This window comes from Dendrobates tinctorius, unplaced genomic scaffold, assembly GCF_039654945.1.
Source record: "Dendrobates tinctorius isolate UK_male_01 unplaced genomic scaffold, ASM3965494v1 ptg000157l, whole genome shotgun sequence".
Taxonomy (NCBI): domain Eukaryota; kingdom Metazoa; phylum Chordata; class Amphibia; order Anura; family Dendrobatidae; genus Dendrobates; species Dendrobates tinctorius.
The window spans coordinates 9,198,930-9,224,786 of record NW_027361824.1 but is presented as its reverse complement, the minus strand read 5'-3'; the positions used below and the strand labels follow the sequence as shown (position 1 = coordinate 9,224,786).

The 25,857-nt window shown below is 47.1% G+C and overlaps 1 protein-coding gene across 3 annotated transcripts in view; it reads right to left on the bottom strand.

Annotated features, from left to right (window-relative positions):
• Nucleotides 1-25,857, bottom strand: part of LOC141051551 (piwi-like protein 1) — an 87,673-nt gene that overhangs the window by 44,979 nt on the left and 16,837 nt on the right. For all 3 annotated transcript variants that reach the window (XM_073548530.1, XM_073548528.1, XM_073548529.1), the window contains exons 2-3: nt 11,359-11,445; nt 10,133-10,757 (exon numbers count right to left, since the gene is read on the bottom strand). In XM_073548530.1, coding sequence (XP_073404631.1) covers nt 10,133-10,757; nt 11,359-11,436 — 703 coding nt within the window. In that variant the 5' untranslated portion in view covers nt 11,437-11,445. The remainder of the gene's footprint in view (nt 1-10,132; nt 10,758-11,358; nt 11,446-25,857) is intronic.

The following is a 25,857-nucleotide window of genomic DNA, read 5'->3' as shown; positions in this document are numbered from 1 at the left end:
TAATCCTATCCTGTGTGATACTGACTGCTGAGCCGTGTATCTAATCCTATCCTGTGTGATACTGACTGCTGAGCCGTGTATCTAATCCTATCCTGTGTGATACTGACTGCTGAGCCGTGCATCTAATCCTATCCTGTGTGATACTGACTGCTGAGCCGTGCATCTAATCCTATCCTGTGTGATACTAACTGCTGAGCCGTGCATCTAATCCTATCCTGTGTGATACTGACTGCTGAGCCGTGCATCTAATCCTATCCTGTGTGATACTGACTGCTGAGCCGTGTATCTAATCCTATCCTGTGTGATACTGACTGCTGAACCATGTATCTAATCCTATCCTGTGTGATACTGACTGCTGAACCGTGTATCTAATCCTATCCTGTGTGATACTGACTGCTGAACTGTGTATCTAATCCTATCCTGTGTGATACTGACTGCTGAGTCATGTATCTAATCCTATCCTGTGTGATACTGGGCTCCCCCTGCAGTCTGTGTCAGAGGGTGGTCTGTGTTGGCACGGTAATAAATTGTGTTATAATTTCCAGCTTTACAGAAGGACGATAACACCATAGAAATGATAAGAATAATAGGCCTCGGTTACCACAACTGTCTACAAAGAAAACTGTTGCTGATCGCAGCCAATCACAGCTCAGCTTTCATCCTTTAAACAGCTCTGGGACAGCGTGGCGAGTTTTGAGTGGCGAGTTTTGAGTGGCGACTTTTATGTGGCGAGGTTGGTGTATGTGTGGTGAAATGTGTGCTGAGGGTGGTCTATGTGTTGAAGCACGTGGTAGTGTGTGGCGCATTTTGTGTGTGTGTTCATATCCCCGTGTGTGGCGAGTATCCCATGTCAGGGCCCCACCTTAGCAACAGTACGGTATATACTCTTTGGCGCCATCGCTCTCATTCTTTAAAGGGAATCTGTCACCCTTTTTAGCCCCTATAAGCTGCCGGCATAGACATCGGGGGCTTATCTACAGCATTCTGTAATGCTGTAGATAAGCCTCCGATGTAACCTGAAAGATAAGAAAAACACGTTATATTATACTCACCGGGGTGGGCGGTCCGGTACGGTGGGCGTTGTGGTCTGGTCCGACGCCTCCCTTCTTCATGCGATGACGTCCTCTTCTCCCGTCCTGTAATGGCTGCGGCGCAAGCGCACTGCTCTGCCCTGTTGCGGGCAGAGCAGAATTATGCAGTGCGCAGGCGCCGGACCTCTCCAGATGCCTGCGCACTGCAGGACTCTGCTCTGCCCTCAACAGGGCAGAGCAGTGCGCTTGTGCCGCAGCCATTACAGGACGGGAGAAGAGGACGTCATCGCATGAAGAAGGGAGGCGTCGGACCAGACCGCAACGCCCACCGGACAGGACCGGCCACCCCGGTGAGTATAATATAACGTGTTTTTCTTCTCTTTCAGGTTACATCAGAGGCTTATCTACAGCATTACAGAATGCTGTAGATAAGCCCCGATGTCTATGCCGGCAGCTGCAAGCCGAAAAAAAGGGCGACAGATTCCCTTTAAGTCCCCCTTGTTCACATCTGGCAGCTGTCAATTTGCCTCCAACACTTTTCCCCAATATGTAGATAGGAGCAAAATTGTTTGGTGAATTGGAACGCGCAGGGTTAAAATTTCACCTCACAACATAGCCTAGGACGCTCTTGGGGTCCAGACGTGAGACTGTGCCAAATTTTGTGGCTGTAGCTGCGATGGTGCGGATGCCAATCCCGGACATACACACACACACACACACACACACACACACACACACACACACACACACATACAGTACATACATACATAAACACATTGAGCTTTATATATTAGATGACAGCAGCATCTAAACTGTTTACACAGCAGTGATCAGAGCCGGCTCCGATCTCTGCTGTTAGAGGCAGGTTCCACCTATGTAACAGGTCCGTACAGCTGAATCCCATATGAGGACTACCAGCACTTCCTAGGCCAGGATAGTGTTAAAGGGGGAACAGAAAAAAAACATGGATTTTTGTGAGTACTCACCGTAAAATCCTTTTCTCCGAGACACTCATTGGGGGACACAGATACTGTGGTTGTATGCTTCTGCCGCTAGGAGGCTGACACTAAGTGAAAAAGAGGTTAGCTCCTCCTCCGCAGTATACACCCTCGCTCCTACTGCGGGCGGAAATCAGTTTGGTGCCAAAGCAGTAGGAGGCTAACAAATCAGCCTTAATACAGGTACAACAAGTCCAAAGGAAAACACCACCCTAATATCAAATAAGTAAACATTCATTTAAACAAGAGCCAACTGGCTAATAGGGTGGGTGCTGTGTCCCCGAATGAGCGTCTCGGAGAAAACGATTTTACGGTGAGTACTCACAAAAATCCATGTTTCTCCTTCGCCTCATTGGGGGACACAAATACTGTGGGACGTCCTAAAGCAGTCCCTGGGTGAGAGATTGACTCACCGATCCAAGCTACATGCACCTCCTGATTAAAGTTGCGCCACCGTTGCTTGGAGAATCCTTCTACCCAGGCTTGCATCCGCCGAGGCCTGAGCATGGATATTATGTTTGGCAAATATGTGCAGGCTGGACCAGGTTGCTGCCTTGCAAACCTGTTCCGTCAAAGGCTGATGCCGAAGCGCCCAAGAGGCGCCCACCGCCCGGGTAGAGTGCGCTCTGATCCCTGCTGGAATCGGTGTGCCTCTAATGCAGTAGGACTCCTGAATATTCAAACGAATCCATCTGGCTATGGTCGACATTGAGGCAGCGAGTCCCTTCCTGCGTTCTTCAGGGAGCATGAACAGCGTATCCGTCTGAGTAAAGGGTGTCGTCCGCGACACGTACCGAGGGCTCTTACCAGGTCTAACGTGTGAAGAGCCTTCTTCCACACGGTGCACCGATGCTGGACAAAATGAAGGCAAAACATCTTCATTGATGTGAAAAAGAGGACACGACCTTCTGCAGAAAAGGAGGGGCTGGTCTGAGGACCACCTTATACCTATGGAAAGTGAGGAACGGAGCTCGGCAGGATAGAACCGCCAGCTCTGAAACACGCCTGATGGAAGTGATGGCCACTAAGGGAACAACTTTCCAGGAAAGGTACCTCAAAGCGATATCCTGAAGCGGTTCCAATGGACCTTTCTGCAGAACACTTAGGACCATGTTAAGAACCCAGGCGTCCATCGGCGCCATATAGGGAGGTATCAAGTGGGACACTCCCCGGATGAAAAGTTTTCACCTGCAAATTGGTAGCAATCCTGCACTGGAACAGGACAGATAAGGACGACATTTGTCTCCTGCGGAAACCTGGGGCAAAGCCCGAGTCTAATGCTCTACCGACTGGGCTCTCCGGGCTCTCTGAGCCCGACTGGAGAAAAACCAAGATGCTGGAGATCGAGAATCTTAGCGGAGAAACACCGCGGCCTCGAAATCAAGCAAAGAACACCTTGTGGTAAATTCATGCTGAAGCAGGCCTCCGGGCGCTAATCGTTGTAGCGACCACCTTGCTACCGAACCCTGCCTGGGTTAGAATCCAAGATTCAACGGCCCTGCCGTCAAACACAGGGTCCCTGAGTTCGGGTGGCAAATTAGCCCTTGAGACTGTAGATCTGGGCGCTCTAGCAGGCGCCCAGGAAGATCGGTGAGCAGCTGCCTTAGATCTGCGTACCACGCTCGACGGGGGCCAGCAGAATCGCCGGCCCCCCTTCCGTCTTGATCCCTTTGCTGACTCTCGGGAGTAGTGGCAGTGGGGGAAATACAGTGGGGCAAAAAAGTATTTAGTCAGTCAGCAATAGTGCAAGTTCCACCACTTAAAAAGATGAGAGGAGTCTGTAATTTACATCATAGGTAGACCTCAACTATGGGAGACAAACTGAGAAAAAAAAATCCAGAAAATCACATTGTCTGTTTTTTTTTCATTTTATTTGCATATTATGGTGGAAAATAAGTATTTGGTCAGAAACAAGCAATCAAGATTTCTGGCTCTCACAGACCTGTAACTTCTTCTTTAAGAGTCTCCTCTTTCCTCCACTCATTACCTGTAGTAATGGCACCTGTTTAAACTTGTTATCAGTATAAAAAGACACCTGTGCACACCCTCAAACAGTCTGACTCCAAACTCCACTATGGTGAAGACCAAAGAGCTGTCAAAGGACACCAGAAACAAAATTGTAGCCCTGCACCAGGCTGGGAAGACTGAATCTGCAATAGCCAACCAGCTTGGAGTGAAGAAATCAACTGTGGGAGCAACAATTAGAAAATGGAAGACATACAAGACCACTGATAATCTCCCTCGATCTGGTGCTCCACGCAAAATCCCACCCCGTGGGGTCAGAATGATCACAAGAACGGCGAGCAAAAATCCCAGAACCACGCGGGGGGACCTAGTGAATGAACTGCAGAGAGCTGGGACCAATGTAAAAAGGCCTACCATAAGTAACACACTACGCCACCTTGGACTCAGATCCTGCAGTGCCAGATGTGTCCCACTGCTTAAGCCTGTACATGTCCGGGCCCGTCTGAAGTTTGCTAGAGAGCATTTGGATGATCCAGAGGAGTTTTGGGAGAATGTCCTATGGTCTGATGAAACCAAACTGGAACTGTTTGGTAGAAACACAACTTGTCGTGTTTGGAGGAAAAAGAATACTAAGTTGCATCCATCAAACACCATACCTACTGTAAAGCATGGTGGTGGAAACATCATGCTTTGGGGCTGTTTCTCTGCAAAGGGGCCAGGACGACTGATCAGGGTACATGAAAGAATGAATGGGGCCATGTATCGTGAGATTTTGAGTGCAAACCTCCTTCCATCAGCAAGGGCATTGAAGATGAAACGTGGCTGGGTCTTTCAACATGACAATGATCCAAAGCACACCGCCAGGGCAACGAAGGAGTGGCTTCGTAATAAGCATTTCAAGGTCCTGGAGTGGCCTAGTCAGTCTCCAGATCTCAACCCTATAGAAAACCTTTGGAGGGAGTTGAAAGTCCGTGTTGCCAAGCGAAAAGCCAAAAACATCACTGCTCTAGAGGAGATCTGCATGGAGGAATGGGCCAACATACCAACAACAGTGTGTGGCAACCTTGTGAAGACTTACAGAAAACGTTTGACCTCTGTCATTGCCAACAAAGGATATATCACAAAGTATTGAGATGAAATTTTGTTTCTGACCAAATACTTATTTTCCACCATAATATGCAAATAAAATGAAAAAAAAACAGACAATGTGATTTTCTGGATTTTTTTTTCTCAGTTTGTCTCCCATAGTTGAGGTCTACCTATGATGTAAATTACAGACGCCTCTCATCTTTTTAAGTGGTGGAACTTGCACTATTGCTGACTGACTAAATACTTTTTTGCCCCACTGTAGATATGGGAGGCAAAACTGGTTCCATGGCAGAACCAACGCGTCCACCGCGAATGCCTGCGGGTCCCTGGCCCGAGCGACATATGTTGGCACCTTGGCATTCACTCTGGAAGCCGTCAGGTCCACATCCGGAGCTCCCCACAGTTGACAAATCTGTTGAAGAACTTCGGGATGTAGAGACTACTCTCCAGATGCAAGACCCTGCCGGCTGAGGAAGTCTGCCGCCCAATTTTCCACGCCCGGGATGTGGACAGCCGAAATCACCGAGTGGTTTGCTTCGGCCCACTGAAGAACGTGCTCCACCTCGCGCATGGTTGTTCTGCTGCGGGTGCCCCCCTGACAAATTATGTAAACCACCACCGTGGCGATGTCCGATGGAATCCAGACGGGGCGGCCTGCTAGAAAGTGATGAAACTTCTGCAGAGCCAGCCGAATTGCTCGTATCCCCAATAAGTTGATCGGGAGGCGTGCCTCCTGTGGCAACCACCGTTTCTGGGTTGTGTGGTGGCGAAACACCGCTCCCCAACCGAGGAGACTGACGTCGATTGTCATTATCAGCCCATGACATGGGGGAAAGGTTTCCCCTAGGCAAGAGAGGAACTGGTTATCCACCATCCGAGCGACTGCCGGACTTGAGAGGACAGTTTGCACCGCCGATCGAGCGTGAAAGGATTCTTGTCCCAGGCTGACACGAGGCGTGCTGCAGGGGGTGAAGGATGGAACTGGACGAAAGGTATCGCTTCAATTGCTGCCACCATTTTCCCTAGGATCCTTATCGCGGATCGGATGGTATGAGGGACTGGTTGGCGTAGTGTCCGGACACCCTTCCGGAGACTAGCGCCCTTTCCTGAGGGAGAATTAACCTTCAGCAAGTGTCGAAGATCATTCCTAGGAAGGAGATCCTCTGAGCTGGTACAAGGGATGATTTCTTTGCATTGACCAACCATCTAAGCGGCAAGAGTATCTAGCGTGATGTTGACACCTTCCTCACATGCCCGTATTGACGGGCCCTTGACCAAGAGGTCGTCCAGATAAGGCAAGACGACTATGCCTCAAGAATGCAGTGTGGCCCTGGCAATTGCCATAACTTTTGTGAACACTCTAGGAGCCATGGCTAGCCCGAAGGGCAGCGCTACGAACTGAAAATGCTGAACGTGATGGCGAAGCGTAGCCACCTCTGATGAGGAGGAAAAAAATGGGAATATGCAGAAATGCGTCCTGGCTGTCAATTGAGGCCAAGTATTCTCACTGCTCCATGACCGCTATGACTGAACGGAGACTCCATCCGGAAATGTCTGATCCTGATGAATTTGTTCAGAAGCTTTAGGTCCAAAAACAGGCCTGACAGACCCGTCCTTTTTGGGAACCGCAAAAAGGTTGGAATAAAACCCCCGAGCTCTTCCGTGTTCCGGCACTGGAACAATGACTCCATTGTGCAGGAGCGACTTGATGGCTCCCAATAGAGCCCTTACCTGGGTATCCACCCTGGGAAGCCGGGAAAGAAAAAACCATCTTGGAGGGTATCTGACAAATTCTATTTTGTAACCTGAGGACACCAATTCTTTTACCCATGCGTCGTGAGCGATGTTGGCCCAGACGTGGTGAAAACAGAGTAGGCGGCCGCCCACTCCGATGGTGTTGTCTGGTAAAGATCTCGAGTCATTTGGCCGATGATCCTTAGGATCTGGGTCCCCTCGATCTGGCCTGTTGAGCACGCATTCTCACCAATGGGTTGGCTCTATATGACCTGCCGCTCCCTATCCTGATCGGGTGGACTACGGGGACCAATTCCGCCACCTCAGGCTGCCCCAGAGTCTTAACGCATGACCCCGGACCGGTCTCCTATTCGGGTCCCGGACCAGGCTCAGGCTGCTTAGCGGCCGCCACCTGACCAATGCCGTCACGCCCGGCCTAGAATGGCCGGTGGCACTGCGAAAGGCCCGAAAACGTGCCTGAACCAGGTGACGAAAAAACGATTTAACCTTCTGTTGAGGGAGAAACCCGCTCTTTCCTCCTGTGGAGTCAGAGATAAGTTGATCCAAAAATAGGCGGCCGCACTGATAAGGCAGGGAAGTCAAGGACTTCTTGGAAGTAGAATCGGCCCGCCATGTCCTCAACCATAGGGCTCTTCAGATAGAGATTGCATTAGCGGCAGCAAGTGTTGAACAATTGACTGCATCCAAAGACGCATTCAATACATAATCTCCGGCTATCGTCATCTGACATGTGACCTCCGAGATCTCTGCAGGTAGATCCTGCTCCTGCGCGACCTTGTTTAATGTTTCTGACTATGATATCATAGCCTTGGCTACCCAAGTTGCTGCGAGCGAGGGAGCGAGTGCAGACCCTGACGCCTCATATACTGAACGAGCTAGGCTCTCAATAAGGCAGTCCGTGGGATCTATAATCGAGGAAACCCTAGGGACAGATAACAGGGTATTAGTGGCCAGGCGTGAAACCGGAGGATCCACTATCGGGGATTCCAGCCATTGTTTACGGAGGTCCGGAGCAAACAGATAACGCGTTTCGAGTGCCCTTTAACCCGAGAAAAATGCAGTTTTTGGACGTTCTCTGTGCCGCTGCACTACGTCCTCAAACTCAGGGTGAGAGGAAAAAATTCTGTGCGGCCGCTTCACTCGTTTACACGCCACTTTATGCCCCGTAGCCGCTGCGGTATCATCCTCAATCCCCAGGGTCTGATTGATGGCTTCTATGAGGCTGTCCACTGTTTCACGTGACTCTGGAGTGTCCAGGTCAATGGGCTCGTCTGAGTCGCAATCTGAGGTCTGCTCGCTATCAACCACTGGTGACGGGGAGCGAGAAGCAGATCTTACAGATGCCGAAGGCACCGGATGGACTGGGCGACACCGTGTGGATTCGTTTCCCCCGGGTATGCCTGGAGTGAGGGCGGCCCCTGCAGGCCAGAGGCTCCTGTGAGGTGGAGGTTCCCTCTAAAGGCGGCGAGACACTGTCCCTGCCCCTATCTGGGGCTTAAAGGGATTCTATTGCTCTCGCAAGCGACGCCATGTACTGTGACAGTGATCGGGCCCACTCGGGGGGATTTGACACATTGGTCGCGGTCGCAGGGGAGGGCTCCTGGGCGTGTTTGGATTCGCAGGCTTCGCATAAATGCTTGCTCTGCGCCCGCGGAAACGCAGCCCGACAAGAGATGCATGCCGCGTAAAAGAACGTGTGCGTCTTTGCTTTTTTCGGACATGCTGTATCTGTCCGCTGCTGGGGATATGGGGAAGAGGTAGCCCCTTGTTTTTCCCTATAGCGTGGCCTCTCAGGCAGCACTTACCCCAATCCTGCGCCCCCCCCCGACCTGGATGCTTCCTTTAAAATCGCGTGCCGACATCTGTGGCGCGCGCCAGCCTGTAAAATCGCTCTAGGGGCGGTACTCCCACTTTGCGGCCTAGCCCGTGCTCTGAAGCCAGGGCCTCGATTTTTACCGCCAAGTGCGGGGCGGGCTGCCGGAAGTGACACGCAGCCCCAAGGGCGGAACTTCCGGCCGCGGCCTAGCTCCGGCCGAAGCCGCGGCCTCAATTTTTCCCCTACCCGACCGGGGCGGGGGGGGGGCGTGGTACCAAAAGTGGCGCTACTGACCGGCGCAGCGTTCCTGTCCTGACGGATCCAGCCCCTCTCTTGCATGGCTAGTGGACGCCGCGAGGCGCTGCGGCTGTGGGCTCCAGCCCGAAATCTTCGCAGGAGCCCTCCCCGACCCTCTCCTCACCGATGATCCTCTTCAGCCTGAGCGCAGATATGTGAGGGGGTCTTTGATAAAAAATAGGGCGGTGCAGGCACCCTAGCTCCATCTAACCCCTTCAGGGGGTGAGGAGAGGGACCGTCCGCCACCTTGCAGCACCGCCGTCCAGCGTTGGTGGAGCAGTGGGGGCCGCACAGACTAGTCGTGTGCCTCTGTGCAAGCCCATGGTTTCAATACCTAGGAGTGGACAGGGCTAAGTCTGGCATAATGTCCCACGTCGCGGGAAAGGATACGTGGAGTGATACTCGCACGTGCTCGCCCGTTGATGGTTTGGGGAAATCGGATCCTTTCAATAGGATGCGTTGCCCCTGTCTCATCTTCATAAAATAACAAACAAAAATAGAAGTCTGGGGAAAAGTCCCAGATATGTCCCTCGGTGCGGGAAAGTATACGCGGAGACAATACTCAACGCGTGCTCGCCCGTTGATGGTTTGGGGAGATCGGACCCTTTCAATAGGATCAGTCGCCCCTGTCTCATCTTCATAGTAAACTAGAAAAAAATAGTCTGGAGAGATCCAAACTGTGTGTGCCTCCATAGGACACTAAGCAAAAAACTGATTTCCGCCCGCAATAGGGGGGAGGGTGTATACTGCGGAGGAGGAGCTAACCTCTTTTTTTCACTTAGTGTCAGCCTCCTAGCGGCAGAAGCATACACCCACAGTATCTGTGTCCCCCAATGAGGCGAAGGAGAAAAAGTTAACACAATAAATAATAAAGCCCACACAACTGGTCAGTGATATTACCCGTCATCCTGCAGTATATGGCGACACAGCCAACATCCATGTGATAACAGCAGCCAATCACTGGCCTCAGTAGTGAAGCTTACATGTACACCACGTAACTGCTGCAGCCAGTGATTGGCTCCATCGGTCCCGTAAATGATGCACAGCATCTCTCCCACTTATATTTTGTAGGATGTTTATGTTTTGTAACATTTTGCCCTTACACCACATTCCTAAAGCCACGGACAAGCCCCTTTTAAATCACATTTCGCACTTAACACTGGAACATTAAGGACACTCACCCTCGGGCGATGGTCTCTCTGCTGCTGGTGCACCTCTCTGGCGCCCTCTTCCGACAAGCAAAGGCTCAGGCGCTGGCTGCTGTGGTCTGACTGCTGGCTGGGGTTCTTGGGGCTGCTGTGGTCTGACTGCTGGCCGGGGTTCTTGGGGCTGCTGTGGTCTGACTGCTGGCTGGGGTCCTTGGGGCTGCTTTGGCCTGACTGCTGGCTGGGGTCCTTGGGGCTGCTGTGGCCTGACTGCTGGCCGGGGTCCTTGGGGCTGCTGTGGTCTGACTGCTGGCCGGGGTTCTTGGGGCTGCTGTGGTCTTAGCGCCGGCCAGGGGTCTTGGGGCTGCTGTGGTCTGACTGCTGGCCGGGTTTCTTGGGGCTGCGATGGTCTGACTGCTGACCAGGCGCCTTGCGGCTGCGGTGGTCTGGCTGCTGGCCAGGCGCCTTGGGGCTGCGGTGGCCTGGCTGCTGGCCAGGCGCCTTGGGGTTGCGGTGGCCTGGCTGCTGGCCAGGCGCCTTGGGGCTGCGGTAGCCTGGCTGCTGGCTGGGGTCCTTGGGGCTGCAGTGGCCTGACTCCTGGCTGGGGTCCTTGGGGCTGCGGTGGCCTGACTCCTGGCTGGGGTCCTTGGGGCTGCGGTGCCTGTAAATTTGAGAGTTACCCATTAACATAGTAAGGAGAAAAAAAAAAAAAAAAAGTTGGACCCAGATAATGTTCCCATGATTCTGCTGCCTCTGCAGGATTAGAGAGAAGCCTCTACAGCAATGCATTGTGGGAGATGTAGCGCTTCCATCTTTGCATTAGAGTCAAGGGGGCAAAACAGCTGAAGCCCCTCCATTATGAAAAAAGCAGCAGGAGTTAGGCTGTGTGCCCACATTGCGTTTTTTTAAGCGTTTCCGCAGCATTTGTGCCGGCTCAAACGCTGCAGAAACGCTTAAAAGAAGCTTCAAATTAATTTGCATGCGTTTTTGGCTTTTTGTGCCAATGCATGCGTTTGTAAACGCTCAGGGATCGCTTAGCGGCTAAAAACGCAGCGTGCTCATTAATTTCCGCATTGCTGAGCGTTTTTAGCCTTCCCCAATGTTCCCAGAAAACGTGCGTCAAAAACGCGCGCCTTTTGTGCAAGAAACGCGCGGAAAAAAGATGCGCATTTTCTGGGAAGGGGATCAGTTTCCTGAGCGTTTAAAAACGCCAACGTGGGCACAGCCTTACTAAAAGGGTTAACGAGTGTGGGGTACAAAACCTGTCCAGGTGGTATCTGTGGGGCCTGCTCCTGCCCACGAGCTCGGCCGCGGGCTCGGGATCTGGCTCGTCCGGTCATCTTTTACTTCTGCAAAGGAAAAAGATCAATTTCAATATATAAAATGAAAAAAGAACACAAAAATGGGAAAAAAAAGTTATTCAGTCTGAAAAACTGCTAAGGGGCATCATCTTACTCAAGACAAGACTGACTGCTGGCTCACTGAGGGATCACATTATAGCTGCCTATTGGAGGCTATACAGAGGAGATCAGTGAGAGGCCTGTCATCTAGTAAGTGATCTTACCCTAGTTGGATTCATAGCTACATTGCTCAGTACTGCGGTATAACTGCCTCCATGCTGCTGCGCTTTCTAGTATGTGTTTAATCTCACCCCTTAGCTCTATTTCCAGCTACATGGCTCTGTACAATGACCTCCATCTTGCATTCTAGTAACCTTTTCAACACACACAGAGCTGGACTTTCAGCTACATTGCTCAGTACTGCTCTATAATATCTTCTAGGCTAAAGATGCTTTCTAGTGTTTGATCACCTCAGAGTTGGACTCACAGCTGCAATGTTCGGTGCTACTGTATAATGCCTTAATGCTGCTGCTGCTTTCTAGTAACTTCAACTCACCACAGAGCTTGATTTCCAGTTACACTGCTCTATTACGTTTTTTAGGCTGAAGATTACTGTCTTGTAATTGTTTAATCTTACCCCAGAGCTGGATTCACATATACACTACTCCTCCATGTTGCTGCTGCTTCTGAACATGTGCAACATAGGAACAGGGGAGCAGTAATCCCTCATGTGTGTTTATGCTGTGTATGGGAGACATTATAGCAGCTAGTCTCCATGCACCAACTCAGAGAGACCACTGAAAATTAGAGACTGATCCTGCAGAGAGGAACACTGGTGACAAGCAGGGTAAAAATGACAGGGTAGCCAGAAATAGTGGGTTTCCTCATTGGACAGCTAATTCTGAAAAGTCACTTTAATTTCAATACATGATAGTATGATTTCAGCTCCTGAACTAGAGGTAATTGTGTCTACAGGCATCAGAATGTTACAACATAATTATGACAACGTGGAGCATCTGGAGCTCCAAACATTAGATACATATATTAATGCCTTCCAGACATAGGAAGTACTGAGCAGTATAGTTGTGAATCCAGATCAGGTGTGAGAAAACAAAGATGAGAAAAGAGAAGATACACTGTAGGTGACAGCACCCTACAATGCTCACTCTCCAAGAGGGAATCAGATGGAAAAATTACGATCAGCCATGGCAAGTCTAGTTTTGTTTAAACGCAATATATCACGAACCAAAAAAGGACATGTGATCAGTCATCCACGTTCCAACAAAGAAGCATTTGCTTCCCATACAAGTTCACAGAGATCGTCCCATCCTGTACTCTATGAAGAGGTAGACAGGGACTCAGATGTGGTTGTGGGGTCAATGCATCCAGAGATAAAGGGCGAAAACAACCTAAGAAAATGGCACATCCTCAGATGTACCCTGATAAAGGCAGATGAACTGCTTCTCAAAAACCTCATAGGAATCCCCAAAACATCGGTTCCTACATCACCCTGACTCTGCCCTGCGCTAAATTACTGGGGTGTCAGGGGGTCACGCACTCAAAATCATTGCAGACCCACTGCTTCTTTTACCACCTAAGGTGAAGTGGATAGGAGATGTGTCAAAAATTGTGAGCACTGAAGCTCTTTACTAAGAAAAGCAGAAAAGCATAAAAAATAGAATTAGACTTACCGATAATTCGGTTTCTAGAAACCTTCCACGACAGCATAGGAGGTTGTCTCCACGCCCTAATGGGGGACAGGAAGCACGAGAGGTTAAAAGGTCCCTCCCACCTGTGACTTATAACTGATCACCATAGCACCGGTTACCTTAAGATTCTCAGAGTTGTGTCCAAGAATACAGGGAGGGAAATAGTGGTGTCGTGGAAGGTTTCTAGAAACCGAATTACCGGTAAGTCTAATTCTATTTTCTCTAGCAACCTTCCACGACATCATAGGAGGCATAACAACCTATACTGCACTATGGGGGGGGGGGGGGGGGACAACGACCTGAAGAATTTTTCGGCCAAAGACTAGATCTCTGTTGGACACAAGGTCCAACCTGTAGCGTTTAGTAAAAGTATGTAAGGAGTACCAGGTTGCTGCCTTACAAATCTGCTCTGAAGATGCACCTGTCCTCTCAGCCCATGAAGTAGAGGTAGATCGTGTTGAACGCGCTTTGATCCCCGTAGGGAGAGTGATGTTCTGCGCCAGGTATGCTTCGGAGATGGCCTTCTTAATCCAATTGGCAATGTTGTTCTTTGCTACCTTTTTTTCCTTGTTTGGACCAGAGGTATGGATGAATAGGTTGTGGTCGATTCTATAGGGCTTGGTACACTCTAAGTAGTGGAGAATTATGCGCCTTACGTATGAAACACCTCTTCTTTAGGGTTTGCTGGGTTTTGACAAAATGAGGGAAGAATTACATTCTGTGATCCATGGAAGTCAGACTCAACCTTTGGTAGTGCCGGAGATCTGCGGGCACGTTTCCGCGATCGAGGATACAGCAACAGGTGTATAGGGAGGGGGTACGACAGGGCCAGGGCTACTGCCCGTAAAGATCTGTTGTACCCTAGAGCTGGCGCCACAAGCAGAGGTAGAGGGAAGGATGGGTCTAATCCCATCAGTTTTATCTCGACCATTTAATCATGAGTGGGATCACATGAGGAGGATACTTTCCAGACATTGGGCAGTTTTGAGCTCGGAGCCTTCCTCGAGTATGGTTATTGGTGACCATCCGATAATGACTGCAAGGAGATCTAAGAATCTCAGGGATCTCTTGGTAAAGAGCCACTATGCCCCTGTGATTGCCAGCCCCTTTGGATCCAGAGGTCCAGTTTTGGGATCTTTCCCATGAGGCCACTGTGTTGCCTGTTATGATGAGTCACCGAAGGAGGAAAAAACAAAATACCAGCTAAGTCCAGAAAAACCAGAGAGGTTGGCAGCTATCGGATTGCAGACCCCTGAACCTATCCACAACTAGCAGTAGCCATGGGGGGTTCCTACGGTGCCCTGGACCCCTCGATCACAGCCGGAGAACTACATAGCCTAAAGACAGAAAGGGAAAAAACTAAACTGCCCCAGAGCAGACCCCAAAGCAATAGGCAGCCCCCCACCATATAATGACGGTGAAGCAAGATGAAAACACTAACACAGATAGAAAGATAGGTTGAGCAAATGATGGGGCCCAAGCTAACTACATAGGACAGGATAGGAAAGCTGCTGTCTGCCATCCGCAAAAACCCTTTCAAAATGAGCCAACCGACTGATAGGAAAAACAGGCCCTGAAGTCGCTAGGCTTCAAAAGACTATATCAGCACTCAGGTATATTCTGAAGACAGAGCAAAAGAACAACAGATCAGAGACAAAAATGGAATTCAGCTCACCCCCGGCCGGGGATGGCAGAACTCCCAAAAAACAAGGCAAAACAAAAACAAAACTGAAGAGTACAAAGCAGAGCAGAAAAACTTAGCTTTGAGATGCAGGAATCAGACTGGTCTCCAAGAATCCAGCAGGAAAATCACCAGCCAGGAAGAAGGGCGTCGGCAGCCTTATATTCAGTCCTCAATTCCAGCCACCCAGTCATCATCTAGCTGCCCAGGTGTTTGGTAATCAGTCTCACTACCTTCCTTCACTAGAGGAGGGAGTTCATCAGACCTCAATGGTGAAGGGAAAAATGAACTCCAGCCTCTGTTTAAAGACTTCCATTGAAGGAGAACTCACCACTTCTCGTGGCAGCCTGTTCCACTCATTGATCACTCTGTCAAAAAGTTTTTTCTAATATCTAATCTGTGTCTCCTCCCATTCAGTTTCATCCCATTGCTTCTAGTCTTTCCTTGTGCAAATGAGAATAAAGTTGATCCTTCTACAATGTGACAGCCCTTGAGATCTTTATAGACAGCTATTAAGTCTCCGCTCAGTCTTCTCTTTTGCAAACTAAACATTCCCAAATCCTGCAACCTTTCCTCATAAGACAGGGTTTGCAAACCGGTCTGTTATGATGAGTCACCGAAGGAGGAAAAAACAAAATACCAGCCAAGTCCAGAAAAACCAGAGGTTGGCAGCTATCGGATTGCAGACCCCTGAACCTATCCACAACAACTAGCAGTAGCCGTGGGGGGTTCCTATGGAGCCCTAGACCCCTCGATCACAGCCAGAGAACTACATAGCCTAAAGACAGAAAGGGGAAAAACTAAACTGCCCCAGAGCAGACCCCAAAGCAATAGGCAGCCCCCAACATATAATGACGGTGAAGCAAGATGAAAACACTAACACAGATAGAAAGATAGGTTGAGCAAATGATGGGGCCCAAGCTAACTACATAGGACAGGATAGGAAAGCTGCTGTCTACCATCCGCAAAAACCCTATCAAAATGAGCCAACCGACTGATAGGAAAAACAGGCCCTGAAGTCGCTAGGCTTCAAAAGACTATATCAGCACTCAGGTATATTCTGAAGACAGAGCAAAAGATCAACGACAAAAATGGAATTCAGCTCACCCCCGGCCGGGGATGGCAGAACTCCCAAAAAACAAGGCAAAACAAAAACAAAACTGAAGAGTACAAAGCAGAGCAGAAAAACTTAGCTTTGAGATGCAGGAATCAGACTGGTCTCCAAGAATCCAGCAGGAAAATCACCAGCCAGGAAGAAGGGCGTCGGCAGCCTTATATCCAGTCCTCAATTCCAGCCACCCAGTCATTATCTAGCTGCCCAGGTGTTTGGTAATCAGCCTCACTACCTTCCTTCACCAGAGGAGGGAGTTCATCAGACCTCAATGGTGAAGGGAAAAATGAACTCACAACACAGATCACCATTCTGGTCGCTCTTTTCTGAACTTTCTCCAGTTTGTTGATGTCTTTTTTAAAATGTGGTGCCCAAAACTGGACACAATATTCCAGATGAGGTCTGACCGAAGAGGCGTAGAGGGAAATAATGACTTCACATGATCTAGACTGTATGCTTCTGTTAATACATCCTAGAATTGCATTTGCCTTTTTTGCTGCTGCATCACACTGTTTACTCATATTCAGTCTGTGATCTATTAGTATACCCAAGTCTTTTTCACATGTGCTGTTGCTTAGGCCTATTCCTCCCATTCTGTATATGCTTTTTTATTTTTATTGCCCAGATGTAGTACTTTGCATTTTTCCCTGTTAAAAACCCATTCTGTTAGTTGCTGCCCACTTCTCCAGTTTATTTATATCTTTTTGAATCCTCTCTCTCTCCTCTAGTATTATCTATCCCTCCTAGCTTTGTGTCATCCGCAAATTTTATCAGTGTACCCTCAATTTCTTCATCTAAATCGTTGATAAAGATGTTGAACAATACAGGGCCCAGGACAGAGCCCTGTGGTACCCCACTTGAGACATTCTTCCAACTGGATGTGCAGCCATTTACGACCACTCTTTGGGTCCGATCACTAAGCCAGTTATGAATCCACCTAACAGTTGCCTTGTCCATTCCATACTTAGTCATTTTTTCAATAAGGATTGTATGAGATACTTTGTCAAATGCTTTGCTGAAGTCAAGATATACTATATCTACAGCATTTCCTTGACCCAGTCTTTGTATCTCACTACTCATGTGAATCCCTATTCCACCGCGGCGCGCATGGCCTATGTTCTCTGGATAACCTCTGCATGGAGGTGGGTGTCTGTTGTGCCTCGGGTACGTGTTGGGGATTTTTCCCCGGCACATGCGCCCTGATGCCTGATGCCTGTCCCACTGTCAGAGAACCTGGCTGCTACATGGCGCATGCGCCGCTATTGTGGCTTGGATCCGATCCATACACTGTTCCAAATTATTAAGCAAAAAATATTTCCTCATATTCTCTCTAAATTACCTATATGAAGTGCAGTCATTGTTATATTCCAGTCATCTAATATTCTAGTATAATTGCAATGTTTTTGAACAAACTGCCTATGAAAACATTTTTTTTAAAAATAAGAAACCCTCAAAATGCATGTTCCAAATTATTATGCACAGCAGAGTTTTCAACCTTTTTATTTTTATTTTGAACAAAAAAATGGTCAGTTGTGAAATTATAAGCATTATCAGCTTATTACAAAATGAAATCAAACAGTTTTCAAGTCAAAACTTTCTTCTGGGTGATGTTACATTTGCACATAAGACCCCTTGTTGGAAAGAAGCTTCTGAACTCTCTCGTCCATTGAATTTGTCAGTTTTTGGATGGTTTGTGCTTCAATTGTTTTGCCTGTGGACAGAATACCCTCCCAGAGCTGTTGATTAGATGTGAACTGCCTCCCGCCATCATAGACGCTCCTTTTGATGATGCTCCAGAGGTTCTCAATGGTGTTGAGGTCAGGGGAAGATGGTGGCCACACCAAAAGTTTGTCCTCTTATGCCCATAGCAGCCAGAGATGCAGATGTGTTATTTGCAGCATGAGACAGTGCATTATCAGGCATGAAAATGATCTTGCTGCGGAAAGCACGGTTCTTCCTCTTGAACCATGGAAGTGCTGTTTTAGAAACTCCACATAGATTATGGAGTTAATCTTTCCCCCTTCAGGGATCCTACAGGGGCTGACAATCTCTCTCCCCATGATTCCAGCCCAAAACATTACTCCACCTCCTCCTTGTTGGCACCTTAGCCGTGTTTTCATGGGGTATCCATCAACCAGCCATCCTCCACTCCATCCATCTAGACCATCGAGTGTTGCACGGCACTCAGTCTTCATGTATCGTTTGGCCCACTGGAGCAGTTTCTGCTTGTGTGCAGTGGATAGAGGTGGTCGACAGGATGGCTTACGCACAGCTGCAAACCTCTGAAGGACCCTGCGTCTTGTTGTTCGGGGGACGTTGGAGGCACCAGCAGCTTCAAAAACTTGTCTGCTGCTATGACAAGGCATTTTTGCAGCTGCTCTTTTAACCTGACGCAATTGCCTGTTTGAAAGAGTCCTCAATCTTTCCTTATCAGCATGCACACGTGTGTGCTGGAAATCAGCTACATACTTCTTGATTGTGCGATGATCACGATGGAAAACCAGGGGAAGAGTCTTGAGGAGATCATTTGCATATTCCCAGTGCCTTCTGGGATAAGTGAAGAGTCTCCGCGAGCTCAACGATCACTGGGTTTTGGCCGTTGCAGCTGAAAAGAGGAAATCGGAAAACCAGGGGAAGAGTCTTGAGGAGATCATTTGCATATTCCCAGTGCCTTCTGGGATAAGTGAAGAGTCTCCGCGAGCTCAACGATCACTGGGTTTTGGCCGTTGCAGCTGAAAAGAGGAAATCGGAAAACCAGGGGAAGAGTCTTGAGGAGATCATTTGCATATTCCCAGTGCCTTCTGGGATAAGTGAAGAGTCTCCGCGAGCTCAACGATCACTGGGTTTTGGCTGTTGCAGCTGAAAAGAGGAAATCGGAAAACCAGGGGAAGAGTCTTGAGGAGATCATTTGCATATTCCCAGTGCCTTCTGGGATAAGTGAAGAGTCTCCGCGAGCTCAACGATCACTGGGTTTTGGCCGTTGCAGCTGAAAAGAGGAAATCGGAAAACCAGGGGAAGAGTCTTGAGGAGATCATTTGCATATTCCCAGTGCCTTCTGGGATAAGTGAAGAGTCTCCGCGAGCTCAACGATCACTGGGTTTTGGCCGTTGCAGCTGAAAAGAGGAAATCGGAAAACCAGGGGAAGAGTCTTGAGGAGATCATTTGCATATTCCCAGTGCCTTCTGGGATAAGTGAAGAGTCTCCGCGAGCTCAACGATCACTGGGTTTTGGCCGTTGCAGCTGAAAAGAGGAAATCGGAAAACCAGGGGAAGAGTCTTGAGGAGATCATTTGCATATTCCCAGTGCCTTCTGGGATAAGTGAAGAGTCTTTTGGCTCATCTTTCATCGTGTTTAAGAAATCTCAAGATGGAAGAGGCCAGGAGCCATTTGGTGAGCTGCATTTCTTGCTACATGTTCACAGATTTACCAGTGGAAAAGCCAAACTTCACATGCCACAAATGCAAGCTTGTGTCCCTGTTGGAGGAAAAGTTGCAAAATCTCGAAGAGAGGTTGGCTACGTTGAAGATCATTAAGGAAGGTGAAGAGTTCTTGGACAGAGCAGAATTATCTCTTCATGTTACAGAAAGAGAAGAAATTCGAAGTGCACCTGAAGAAACAGAGGAATGGAGACATGTGACCCAGAAAAGCAGGAGGATCAGGAGGCAGTCAGCACCCATACTGCTCAGAAACCAGTACCAGGCTCTCACGCAGGAAAACGATGAAGAAATACATCAGGATAAGACTTTGCCAAAAAACAGCAACCTTGTACGCCTTCAGAGTCCTCCTGGATGGAGAAAGAAAAATGTTGTGAAGAAGAAACGGAGAGTGGTGGTCATGGGGATTCCCTGCTGAGAGGAACAGAGGCCGCTATCTGCAGACCGGATATAACTACAAGAGAAATGTGCTGTCTTCCAGGTGCAAAAATTAAAGATGTGTCTGACAGGATATCAGGACTCTTCAGACCTACAGATGACTACCCATTCCTGCTACTACATGTGGGGACAAATGACACCGCAAGAAACGACCTGGAAATCATCTGCAGAGACTTTGAAGACTTAGGCAAGAAAGTGAAAGAACTGGGAGCGCAGGTGGTCTTCTCTTCCATCCTCCCAGTGGATGGCCATGGAACAAGGAGGTGGAATAAGATTCTGCAGGTGAACAACTGGCTACGTCGATGGTGCCGTCGGCAACGATTTGGATTTCTGGATCACGGAGTGAACTACTTATACGATGGACTACTTGCTAGAGATGGGGTGCACCTTACGAAGACTGGAAAGCAGGTATTTGGAAGTCGCCTTGCTACACTTGTAAGGAGAGCTTTAAACTAGAACAACATGGGAAGGGAAGCAAAAGACCAGAAAAAGCCATACACCTGACAAATGCTATTGAGAACTCTGCTATTAGAAGTGGAAAGGAAGAACAAAGACGAAAGAATCTAATTAATAAAAATATTGGAGAAAGAGAAACCAATCACAAACTAAAATGTTTCTATACTAATGCACAAAGCATGGGCAACAAACAAGGAGAATTGGAACTACTAACACAGGAACAGAAATATGATGTAATTGGAATCACTGAAACTTGGTGGGACAATACACATGATTGGAATACAAGACTAGAAGGATACAACTTATTTGCAAGAAACAGACTTGATAAACGAGGAGGGGGTGTCGCATTGTATGTTCGAAACGCGTATATCTGCACAGAGATTGAAGCTTCAGAGACTGGGAGTTCTGTGGAAACTGTTTGGGTAAGAATACAAAGACAGAACAATGGAAAGGACACCATTGTAGGCATTTACTACAGGCCGCCTGTGCAAGCTAAAGATATAGATGAACTCTTTATGCATCAGATGGCCAAGTTCTCCAAAAAATATGACATAGTTGTCATGGGAGATTTCAACTATCCAGACATTTGTTGGGAATCTCTCTCAGGCAAAACTAACAGGTCAAGGAAATTCTTATCCTCTCTTGCTGACAACTTTATCTTCCAAAAGGTAAGGGAGAAAACAAGGGGAACTGCTACCTTGGATCTAATCCTTATAAACAGGGAGGAAATGGTTGAGGAGGTAAAAGTGGCTGGGACCCTAGGAGGTAGCGACCATGCTATTTTAGAATTTTCGATTACTAGAGGTGGAAGACCTGTGAAGACTCAGACGTCAAGGTTAGATTTCAGAAAGGCAGATTTTAAGGGATTCAGAAAGAGAATTGGAGGGATCCAATGGCTGGATATCCTTAAAGACAAAAATGTCCAGGAAGGATGGGAAATTTTGAAAAATGAAATTCTCAAAGCACAGTTGTTAACAATTCCGAAAAGAGGGAAGAATAGGAAGCATTTAAGGAAACCAGGATGGATGAACACAGAACTTAAGCACATGCTAAAAAGGAAGAAAAAAATGTTTATAAAATGGAAAGAGGGAGGCATATCTAAAGAAGAATATAATGCTGTCTGCAGAACCTGCAGGGCACAAATCAGATTAGCTAAAGCTGAAAATGAACTGAGGCTTGCAAGAGATGTCAAAAGCAATAATAAAGGATTTTGGGGATATGTCAAAAGTAAAAGAAAAGTCAAAGATGCTATAGGATTTTTACAGGATGAAAATGATGAAATGGTAAGACAGGATGTTGAGAAGGCTGAACTTTTAAATTCCTATTTTGCATCTGTTTTCTCTCAGAAAGGAAATGCAACATCAACTGTTATTCACTGTCCTATTAAGGGAATAGAAGAATCCAGGATATCTATAAACAGAAAGATAGTGAGGAAACACTTAGCTAACCTAAATGAATTCAAGTCTCCAGGTCCAGATGAATTACACCCCAGAGTACTGAAGGAGATAGCAGAAGAAATTTTTGAACCCCTCTCCATAATCTTTGAAAATTCTTGGAGAACAGGAGAAGTGCCAGAAGACTGGAGAAGAGCAAATGTTGTTCCTATCTTCAAAAAGGGGAAGAAGGTGGACCCAGGCAACTATAGGCCGGTGAGTCTGACTTCTATACCAGGAAAGATCTTTGAACAAATTATTAAACAACATGTATGTCAATACCTGGATAAGAATGAAGTGATTAAACAGAGTCAGCATGGGTTTCTAACTAATAAGTCATGTCAGACTAACTTAATTTCCTTCTATGACGGTATCACTGATTGGGTGGATCAAGGAAATGCTGTAGATATAGTATATCTTGACTTCAGCAAAGCATTTGACAAAGTCTCTCATACAATCCTTATTGAAAAAATGACTAAGTATGGAATGGACAAGGCAACTGTTAGGTGGATTCATAACTGGCTTAGTGATCGGACCCAAAGAGTGGTCGTAAATGGCTGCACATCCAGTTGGAAGAATGTCTCAAGTGGGGTACCACAGGGCTCTGTCCTGGGCCCTGTATTGTTCAACATCTTTATCAACGATTTAGATGAAGGAATTGAGGGTAAACTGATTAAATTTGCTGATGACACAAAGCTAGGAGGGATAGCTAATACTAGAGAAGAGAGAGAGAGGATTCAAAAAGATTTAAATAAACTGGAGAAGTGGGCAGCAACTAACAGAATGGTTTTTAACAGGGAGAAATGCAAAGTACTACATCTGGGCAATAAAAATGAAAAAAGCATATATAGAATGGGAGGAATAGGGCTAAGTGACAGCACATGTGAAAAAGACTTGGGTATACTAATAGATCACAGACTGAATATGAGTCAACAGTGTGATGCAGCAGCAAAAAAGGCAAATGCAATTCTAGGATGTATTAACAGAAGCATACAGTCTAGATCACGTGAAGTCATTATTTCCCTCTACTCCTCTTTGGTCAGACCTCATCTGGAATATTGTGTCCAGTTTTGGGCACCACATTTTAAAAAAGACATCAACAAACTGGAGCAAGTTCAGAAAAGAGCGACCAGAATGGTGACCGGTCTGCAAACCCTGTCTTATGAGGAAAGGTTGCAGGATTTGGGAATGTTTAGTTTGCAAAAGAGAAGACTGAGAGGAGACTTAATAGCTGTCTACAAATATCTAAAGGGCTGTCACATTGTAGAAGGATCAACTTTATTCTCATTTGCACAAGGAAAGACTAGAAGCAATGGGATGAAACTGAATGGGAAGAGACACAGATTAGATATTAGAAAAAACTTTTTGACAGTTAGAGTGATCAATGAGTGGAACAGGCTGCCACGAGAAGTGGTGAGTTCTCCTTCAATGGAAGTCTTCAAACAGAGGCTGGACAGACATCTGACTGGGATGATTTAGAGAATCCTGCTTTGAGCAGGGGGTTGGACCAGATGGCCCAGGAGGTCCCTTCCAACTCTACGATTCTATGATTCTATGAAGTGTCTTGGCAATGTTGATTGTAGTCATGCCTTGACCTAAATACTCCACAATTTGTTGCTTCTCAGCAGCCGACACATCCTTTTTCTTTCCCGTTTAGGCAAAAAATGTAGGCTGCTTAATAATGTGGAACAGCCTTCTAAGTAGTCTTGCCTTTATTTGGACACACCTGCCAAACTAATGTGCACAGGTATCTGCAATTGCTTTCAGTGATATACAGAGCCCTGACACACATCACCAGCAATGAGTGTAAATGACAAACAAAAAATTCTAAACTTATCACTCCTAAACTCTTTTTGCATAATAATTTGGAACACAGTGTATATTACGTGATCACAGTCGTGGTCACGTCTTACTGTGAGAGGATGTGGTTACCTTTGCGCGCAGGCGCCGCCAGTGCAGCTCCAATTTGTCCATTCATATCACATGATCACACATGTGATCGCGATGCCACGATATAAAAAAGTCCTTTCCCACACTCAGCCTTGACTCCCTTGAGAAAGCGCCCGCAGTAGGCACGAAACGCGAGTCGGGGGTCGCCGTCCGCACGAGGCCACCTATGCACTTTTGGTAGGCAACCCACTGTTACCTCATATGTACCCACTATGGATCTGGGGAGTATTTTAATGGTTGCTACCTACCGCTATCACTAGCAGCACTCTACTATATTTTTGCAGGGAATCCTCTTACTCTTGGCTATGAATACATTTCTTTTGGCCGTGATACACATGGATTGGATTAATATATATATATTTTTTTTTTTTTTTAGATCTTTTTGCATCATTTGTGCTTCTGTGATTGCTGGTGTGCACAGTCTGTCCACTTCTTTCTTCCCGTCAGGGTCTGTCCTGTCTTGCGTCCTATGATCTTATGGAAAATTGAATTTTGACTTGTAATGTCTCTTCTGTGCATGCATTTACTAATAAATTTTGTATTTTTATAATTACGTTTGAATCCACTACTCCCTCTTTTTCTCCTGTGTGTATATTATCTATGGAGTGGAACAATTTATATGATGGCGGTTGATTTATCACGGTTACCGCTATTTTTTTCATATAAAGTATTGGGCGTTTTTGTATGTTTTTTACAACCTTTGGTAGGAACGATGGATCAAGGGAAAGAACTATGGAATCATCTGTTAAGTAGGGTTCCCTGATTGAGAGAGCTTGGATCTCTGCTATTCGCCTTGCTGACGTTATTGCTATAAGGAAGGCCACCTTACAGGAGAGGAGCTGAGGAGTACAAGATGGCAGGGGCTCAAAGGGGGATTGAGTGAGTCCTGTAAGTACCACATTCAAGTCCCATGGTGGAATGGCAACTAGCCTTTTTGGATGTAGCCTAGTGGCTGATGTAATGAATCTTTTTATCCACCTGTGGTTGGCCAAGTCACAGTCGAACATAGAGCTTAATGCCGATACCTGTACTTTCAGTGTGCTAGGCTTTAGACCTAGCTCAAGCCCCCTCTCGAAGAAATCCAGAATACAGGAAATGTTAGGGTTTTCTGGGTCAGGCAAATCTGGCAGACACCATGAGGAAAACTTTTTCCATATTTTGTTATAAATAGCAATGGTGACCGGTTTCCGAGATTTCTGGAGGGTTTTTATTACTGCCTCTGATAGCCCCCTGGCCTTCAAGATCTGGGTCTCAGTAACCGGGCCGCTAACTTCATTCCCCAGAGGTTTGGGTGATGTAGAGGGCCCTGCAAGAGAAGGTCGTCTTCCAGGGGTAGGAGGAATGGCCCGTCTACCTGTAGTTCTGTAATTAGAGAATACCAGCTCCTCTTTGGCCATAGCGGGGCTACTAGGATGGTTTGGGTCCGATCCTCCCGGATTTTCCTCAGGGTTGCGGCAAGGATTGGAACTGGCAGGAAGGCATACGCCAGACGAAATCTCCACTTGTGGGCGAAGGCATCTACCCCCAGGGTAGTGCTACCCCCTCTCTTGCTTCCTGTCCCCCATTAGGGCGTGGAGACAACCTCCTATGCTGTCGTGGAAGGTTGCTAGAGAAAAAGAAAGCAAGAGGGAAAAATGAAAAGAAAAGGAAAACAGAAAGATCAAAAAGGCTTATGAAAAGCAAGCAGCAGTGCAGCACTTATTGCTGGGCAATCCGATAACTACTAAAGCATGTGGCCAATTATTTTTTTGCAATTTATTTCCCTTTTTTCCACCCAAGAGCTACGATTTTTTTTTTTTTTTGCAGGACAAGTTGTGGTTTTGAATGACACCATTCACTCTGCCATATGCGGTATGGGGAAAAAAAGGGGGAGAAATTTCAAATGCAGTGAAAAATGAAAAAATAAAAATAAACAAAAGAAAAAGCTTCTGCCATTGTTTCTTTTGCTTCCTCTCTACAGTACATTTTGTGGTATAAAGACCATGGAATAAAACTCAGTATGATTACAGGATTTTTTTGTTTTTTCATTTTAGGTCACTTAAAAAAATGAAAGTTTGTAAAAAAAAAAAAAAAAAATAAAAAAAATAAAAACACTTTTTTTTAGTGTTGCCATTTTCGGAGAAAAGTAATTTTTCATGGACATGGTTGAAAGAATCATAAACCCTGAAAATGGGAAGCTTGATACTATAAGGTAATGGCGGAGGAGACA